Source organism: Pteronotus mesoamericanus, unplaced genomic scaffold (assembly GCF_021234165.1).
Source record: "Pteronotus mesoamericanus isolate MK-2021 breed Mesoamerican mustached bat unplaced genomic scaffold, CSHL_Meso_final scaffold_174, whole genome shotgun sequence".
NCBI lineage: Eukaryota > Metazoa > Chordata > Mammalia > Chiroptera > Mormoopidae > Pteronotus > Pteronotus mesoamericanus.
The window spans coordinates 16,430,608-16,438,310 of record NW_026555309.1 but is presented as its reverse complement, the minus strand read 5'-3'; the positions used below and the strand labels follow the sequence as shown (position 1 = coordinate 16,438,310).

Below are 7,703 nucleotides of genomic sequence, written 5' to 3'. Positions count from 1 at the left end.
TTAAACGAATTTCTGGAGCATACTGTTATTTATCTAATACCTACTACTCACTTAGATAATGCTACAAAACACATGCAGTTTTGGACTATCTACCCTCTTGTCTTGCCAAGCATGAATATTCAAAGTCACCCACAGGTGGCTGCTGAGAATTAGGAAAGGAAAAGGGATAAGGAGGAAAGTAGTTTGAAGGATAAGTAGGCGGCAGTAAGACATAATAAAAGGTCATAACAAACTTGACAGTGCCTGTGTGCAAAGATTACATGAATTCATACTTTTTTTTTTTTACAGTTACAGTTTAGATATGTAATCATGGGCAAATGATTTAACTTCTGAGACTGATTATTTGGAAAATGAGGCATCATGACTTCAATTATCTGCCTTAGCATCTCAAGATTGAGTAGAATGTTAACACCAGGGGTCCCTAGGGACCCACACCTGGTATCTGCACTCATATAGTTTCCTCCAGGATGAACCTGAGCCAATGTGATTTTGCCAAGGGATACTATCAAGCCTCTGCTTGATAACCACTTGCACATCAAGTCTAAACCTCTTGGTGGAGATTCCTGGCCAAATCACAGCTGTTTTAAGTGATGCCAACTGAGCACCAGACATGAGAGTGACTAGGCTACCTTGGATATTCCAGCCTCAGCAGATACCACATGGAGCAGGACTACCCAGTTGAATTCAGACTTGGTAGAAACAGTAGTGTTTTACACCAGTAACTTTGAGGATAGTTTGTTGTGCACCAGTATTTTGTGGTGTGTTGGATTCTGAAACCTCATGAGAAACTAAATTTGTGATTGGTCAGGGCCAAGCATAGTGGCCTTCCTGTTAAGTATTTTATTCATTTGCTCAGCATTGGAGTTCCTAGAATGCAGTAAGGTGTGCCAGAGACCTGTGTCTCCATGGAGTTCTCTAATGGATGAGATCAATAAACAGGACACAAGGAAGAAGCTACAGCTGGGATAAAAAGCACGACCATCCTGCCGGGTCTTTCTATGGCTGAGACTTCATTTTGCCTTTATTAACAACCTATTCATGTCAGAATAGGCTAGCTGTGGTGCTGTACTGAATAGTCCTAAAACTTCAAATGATTTAAAGCCACCAAAGTTAACCATACTTGTCCAATTTGTGACCAAAAAAGGCTTTGCTCTCTATCATCTTTAGTGATTGAGGTTGATGGCGCCTCCACCATGTTGAGCATAGTCAGTCTACAGAAGAGAAATGCAGAAAATTGCTCTTAGAAACTTCTCGCATGATTCTTGGCCAAACCATCACATGGCCACGCCTAGCCCTAAGCGTTGAGCGAAGTGCAGTTACACCGTGTGCTAGGAGGGAAACCAAAAATCATTTCTGAATCACCATTAATGACTACCAGCAAACATCCAGGCTTCAGAAGTAATGCCTGTAGCAGCTGGATTTGGTGATAGTCCTGGGTATCTCATCCCTTGGCAAGGTCTTCCTTGGCTTGTCACTGAAACTTAAGAGGTACAGAAGAAGGGAAAAGAGTGTACTGCTTCTTATATAAGGCAATGGGCCAATGTACAAAAGTATAACATTTCTTTACATCTTTCAGATTACTAACATTTAGGTATGTGTTCATTTAGTTATGCGTACAGGATGAGTAATGTGGGAAATTGTGGTGGCACAGAGAATGAGAAAGAAGGCAACAATTTTAGAACAAATGGATGAAGACCATTAGATCTAACCTTTTGAACTTATAATGAGATGGATTCTACTGCCCCAGGTCTCAAGACCAAAGAAAAAGTAGGTATTAGTAGGTAGTTGCTATAGTCTGAATTGCATCCCCTCCAAAATTCATACGTTGAAACACTAACCCATAATGTGATGGCATTTGGAACTGGGACCTTTGGGAAATAATTAAGTTTAGATGAAGTCATAACCATGAGGTCCTCATGATGGGATTAGTGCCCTTAGAAGAAACAAAACAGCTTCCTCTCTCCCTGCCATGTGCACAGTCAGTGAGAAGACAGCCTACTACTAGCCAGAGGGAGAGAGCTCTCCCCTGAGACTGACCAGGTTGACGCCTTGATGGGCCTCTAAGCCTGCAGAAATGTGAGAAAATATATTTGTTTTTTAAGTTACCCAGTCTATACTATTTTGTTACAGCAGTCTTTGCTAACTAAGACGGTAGTGATGGTAGAAGTTCCCCACAATTGAATGAGCGTCATGCTAAAACCCTTGATCTTTTTCTGTCTCTAGACTTGCATTCCCTAGACTTAATATGTTGGAGTTGAGTCCTTAAAAATGTACTTGCTTTTACCTTGACTGCATGCAAATTCTGCTATGTGTCTTAGATTTAATATTTTTTTTCTTTTTCCTGAACTAACCTTTAACTTGTACTAACATGGCTAGGTGTAGATCTTCAGCTGGAGAAACTGAAGACCAGAGGGAGGTTAGTCTCTCCTAGATTAATAGTGTAGCATATACGACTAGAATTAAGGAGTCCCAAAGTTTTGTCTGGATTCTGAGGTTCTCGAGGATGAATCTGGATTCTTCCTAGCTATGTGTCCTTGGACAATTTATCCTACCCTTCTGAGCCTGTTGCTTCCTCTCTCCAATGGGGATAATCATAGTACTTAAGAATTAGAATTAAATGAGAAAATTAAATGAGAATATGCCCATCACATGTTTAGCATGTTGCTTGGCTCAAGGGCACAATTAATACTGTCCAAGCTCTTATAGCTCGTCTCTAATAGAACCCAAGGTACAGTCTCAATGCCCTAATTGCTTCCCTAGGGTTTTTCCTCTCACGTCACATGAATTACTTCTTGGAACCAGGCGCGCAAAATGTCCTCACTACTCCTTTGGTAAAGCCTCAGGCGGAAGGGAACACACGACGAGTACCGGTCGTCGGCGCCAGGACTGCGCCTGCGCAGGCGTCTTCCCCTGCCTCGCGACACGATCTGAGGCGCATGCGCACTGGACCCAGCGCGCCCTCTTTGACTTACCCAGCAGGCAACGCGTCAGTGTCCGGTCAAAATGGCGAGCAGGCCTGCTGGTAGGTGACCGATGTCCTATCTGGTGGGCATCTCTACCTTCAACCTTTTCTTCTCGTAGCCTCTTGCTTCTCTTTCTTTGCTGTCTCTAAGTGGCCAGTTCTTCGGCTTAAGGCGAGAGGTGGCTCCAGTCCAGCCTGAAGGACGCCTTTCCCTTGCCCCTTTGCTGTCCCCATACAAGGCTCCCCTTAGGGGGTTGGGATGCGGACTGCTCTTGGTGAAGATGCTCGCGGTGGCTCCGACTCCCTTGGCGTTTCATCTGCCTGTGCTCGGCATTCTTCCCGCTTGACCTTAGAAGAGTTCAAGGGCACAAGGAAATAATTTGCGGATGACTTTCAGCCAAAACGAATTGAGTGCTTAGTGTGAGCCAAGAGCTGTCATATGCATTAGCGCGATAGATTCTGGAAGCGCGACGACGGGGTATTAGTTTGCCCTTCACGCTGATAGCTGAGGCGGTGATCGGAGGAAATAGCATTGGAGACAGCATTCCACAATTCGCGCTTGTCAAACTGGGAATCAGAGAGAGCTGAGCAAGGGTTACAGGGAAGCGTCAGGTTAACCTTATCTGGAACGTCAGCTTGGTCTGTAGATTTGAAGAAATTTGTATTTATTGTAGGCATTAAACATTTGTTATTGAATATAATACAGAAAATACTGGAATATTTAAAACAGAACGTTAACATTAAATAGAATTTTATGGGTTTTTCTTTTTCTTTTGTCGTTGTTGCTAATCTCTGCCCTCTGGCGGTATAAATTGATGTCGCTTTTTAAAAATATTGGTCCCTTTCTCCTGGGGAGCTATTGTGAAGCTATTAGAAGACATCAGATTGCCAGAAAAATTCATTAACCTAAATGACATTAGGCTTTTTGGGGGTTGGGGAGACACTTAAGAATTCATTATTTAATTTAACTTTACAAATAGTGAAGGCACTCTGCCCCTGTTCAGTGCTTGGAACTAGATAGACCTGCTTCAACTCTTATCACTGTCTGGCTTTGGTCTTGGATGGGGTGACTTCTGTAAGACTTACTCGCCTTTTGTAGGGACAGACGTGCTATATAAATAAACCGACTTAATCTAGATAAAGCAAATAGGACAGTGCTTGGCTCACAGTGAGTGTTCAGTGAATATTAATCATCACCATCACTGTTTAATATACTTACAAATAACTGATTTTTCTACAAGTATGTTTGTAGACTGTTGGCTTTTTGCTACTTGTTTTGCTAGAAGCAATGTTAACCATGGTGCTTAATTTCCAAGGAGATTTACCAAAGCCTTGTACTATGTGATATGCTAAGGAGTAGGGGCAGGAGGAGTTGGAGTAAAAGGGAAGTTTGCTTTCCTTGGTAAGGGGCTAGCCCCAGACAATTTTAAAAGAAATTTGAAACTTGCTTTACCACCCCTTCTGTACCACATCTCTCCTATAAAAACCAGGCACTGGTGTTGCCCCTTAGCAACTACTGGGGTTACCTCATCAAACTCAGTCCTATTCCCTAAGGAATTTTAACATTACCTGTTTTTCTTCATCCGTTTTCAAATATTCATTCCCATCGTGGAAAGTAAGGTGTGCGGGAGGAGGAAAATGGTCTTCTTTTGCTGTTAAATGACTAACAAATGGTATAAAAATTCTCCCAGAAATATATAGTTTTAAAGAGGCTAGCCAAATAATAAAAAGGTAATGTAGAATAAAAATTTTAGAGGATGAGGATCATTTAGACCTGCCAGCCTATCCTGAAACCTCACCTTCTTTTCATACAACCCCAACTTTCTTTAAAAGAAAAGTTTACCCCTATTACCTGTAATCTGTTTCTGAAACTACAAATAATGGAGAACTTTCAAGTTCCTTTCCCATACCCTACCTCTTTAATTCTGATAGTTGCAGGGAGACATAAAGGGATGGCATGCTTGGCTTTGAGAGGCTGGGTTGGCAATAATTGTTCCTGTTACTCTTTTGGGCATTAGATGTTTGAGTTTACTCTTTTTCCCCCGCCCCCATGACTTGCCCAGTTTTTTGTGTGGTTTTTTTTTTTTTTTACACCTGCAATCCGTTTTGCTCTTAGATGAAATAAACAGTTCTTATCCACAGTATATAGAATATACACTTTTTTGGAAAAGATCAGAGAGAGAATAAAGGAGAGAAACATCAGTTTGTTCCATTCATTTGTGCATTCATTATTAGATTACTGTATGTGCCCTGACCAGGGTTCAAATTGCAACCTTAATGTATCAGGTTGACGCTCTAATCAACTGAGCTATCCAGCCAGGGTCTAGAGTATATTTTTTAAAAGGGAAATTCCTTCCTATGTTTGCATTCTTTAACGGGGTAACTATCAGAGTAGTGGTTACTTGTCCATCAGATTTTAATATGATGCAATAAGTAAATTGTAGCAACTAACAGTGTGACAATATCAGCTGCAGCATCAGGCCGGTGGCTGGAAGGTATCCGAAAATGGTACTACAGTGCTGCAGGATTCAATAAACTGGGTGAGTATCTGCACTTTCTTCTGTTTCCTTTTTTATGGTTTTTCTGAGAGTAGTACCTTTGCAAAAGTCATTATAGGTCCCCCCCCGCCCCGCCAAAAAACTAATTGTACTTGCATACATTAGAAGATATTAAAATTAGGTAACCTTTTATTGTTATGTTAAACCACATCTTTTTTTATTATGTTGGAAAAGAGAGAGATGGAATCGTCTCAAATGTTTGAGATGAAGATAATTTATGTTCTTTAAATATGGTAGCTGGACATTTTCCTTATACACTCCCTCTCCCAACCCCTCTACTTAGCATTTAAAATTTAAGTTCTGTGATTTGAGAGTAGAGATTTTTAAAAAATTGAGGTATGTTTAAAAACAAGGTAGACATTAAATATTTTAAAATTTATTTTAGATAAAATGTGAATTTTGTGGCAGTGGATTTTAAAAAGCTCATATATTGTTTTCACAGTACCATTTTAGAAATAATTTGTTAGGGACCCTTTACTATGTATGAAATATATTGAGTTTCGTTATACCTAACTCGTGATATTTCACCTTAGTCTTAAGTTTATAAGTATTAAGATATTTTATTCATTTTTTTAGAAATTCCTGAATTCTGAGATACATATTCAATCTCTCTTGCTTTCTATCATAGGGTTAATGCGAGATGATACCATACATGTGAATGATGATGTAAAAGAGGCCATAAGAAGGCTTCCTGAGAACGTGTATAACGACAGGGTGTTTCGCATTAAGAGAGCACTGGACCTGACCATGAGGCATCAGATCTTGCCTAAAGAGCAGTGGACAAAATATGAGGAGGTGAAACAGCTTTTGTGTATCTGACAATATTGGCTACTAAGGATTGAGTGTTATAAACAGAGAAACATTCATTTGTAACGCGCTTTAGAGTTCTCAATGTGAAGACAAATGAGTATTTTTACAGTGAGGTTAATAGAGCAAATGTTAACTCCACTTTTGAGACAAACACATTGAGACATAAAGGTGATGTGACTGTTCCAGAATCACTAAGCAAGGATCTGACATAGAGATCTGGGACTAGAATCCGGGTCTTTTGCCTCCTAGGCTGCTGCTTTTCCCCTTCACTCTGCTTCCTGCTCAGATGAAAACATGGTGTGCATGTGATCAGCCTATTGAGTGGCTCTCTGGCTCCCAGGGAGGCCTCTGTGAAGCAAACCCTTGCCCCTTAAACTACATTGAAACTAGGCAAAAGCTTATAGACTCTCATTTCTTTTTCTTTTCTGTCTGACTTTGCTCTCATAACCTACCAAAGCAACTGATTACAGTATCTTCGTGGGTTTTACATTTTAGAAAAGCAGACAGATCTTAGGCTTCTTGAGAATATTTTTTAAGTTGGAAATTAATTTTGATGACTTTCTTTTGTTATTTAAGACCTAGTGAGTTTTGCAATATATCTGTATGTGATGGTAGCATATGATATTTTTCTTTTATTTGTTCTTTAGGATAAACCCTACCTTGAACCATATCTAAAAGAGGTCATTCGGGAAAGAAAAGAAAGAGAAGAATGGGCAAAGAAATAATCATGTAATCGAAGTTTGTGGATGCATCTGTCCTCAGTATTTTAATGATGTCGGTGAAAACTGAAATATATAATTTAGAACCATCTGGGTTGCAAATATATTACTTTAAATAAATGTCTATTATAACTTTTGTTGGAGTTTTTGAATTCTAAACCTTATTCTTAATAGCTACTGAACTACCTATCTGTTAAATTCTTTCCAAACTTGCAAGTTATTTTTCAGTTGGTATTTAACTGCCTCCTGAGGCCATTTTAATCAGCTTCCTTCACTGGTTGGATAACTGTTTGATCTACTAATATTCTTCCAAGTAGGAGCGTCATCTTGATACTGCCTATGCAGATTAGCAAGATACCTAGAAGCCCCGTCAGGGCCTAATTTGCAGGATTGGAAAGAGCAAGAAACAAAGGCCAGTCCATTCATTTTATCTGACGCAAACAGCACTTGAGCAGACTGGCTCTGACTTCAAAAGTTACTGAATGAAAGGAAGGATTCACCCCCAGTATGACCAGATTGAGAAACAGCCCTCTTTAACCACTGCTTTCAAAATATAATTGAGTTTGCATCCTATTTTTTAAATTATTTGTATTAGAAAACAAAAACTAGACATTAGAAAAATAGACAAAAATATACAGACATCATATTTTCTCC

At 39.8% G+C, this 7,703-nt stretch overlaps 1 protein-coding gene across 1 annotated transcript; it reads left to right on the top strand.

The window, feature by feature from the left end:
* Window positions 1–2,944: 2,944 nt before the first annotated feature.
* On the top strand, window positions 2,945–7,185 carry LOC129084220 (cytochrome b-c1 complex subunit 7). The gene is made up of 4 exons (XM_054590291.1): window positions 2,945–3,022; window positions 5,431–5,502; window positions 6,149–6,315; window positions 6,978–7,185. The coding sequence occupies exons 1-4, from the start codon at window positions 3,004–3,006 to the stop codon at window positions 7,053–7,055; spliced, it is 336 nt and encodes a 111-aa protein (XP_054446266.1). The 5' UTR covers window positions 2,945–3,003; the 3' UTR covers window positions 7,056–7,185.
* Window positions 7,186–7,703: the final 518 nt, after the last annotated feature.

Bases quoted from the DNA above. Each gene is read 5' to 3' on its own strand.
- LOC129084220 (XM_054590291.1), top strand. The intron at 5,503-6,148 runs GTGAGTATCTGC...TTTCTATCATAG, and splicing joins TGCAGGATTCAATAAACTGG to GGTTAATGCGAGATGATACC. The intron at 6,316-6,977 runs GTGAAACAGCTT...TTTGTTCTTTAG, and splicing joins AGTGGACAAAATATGAGGAG to GATAAACCCTACCTTGAACC.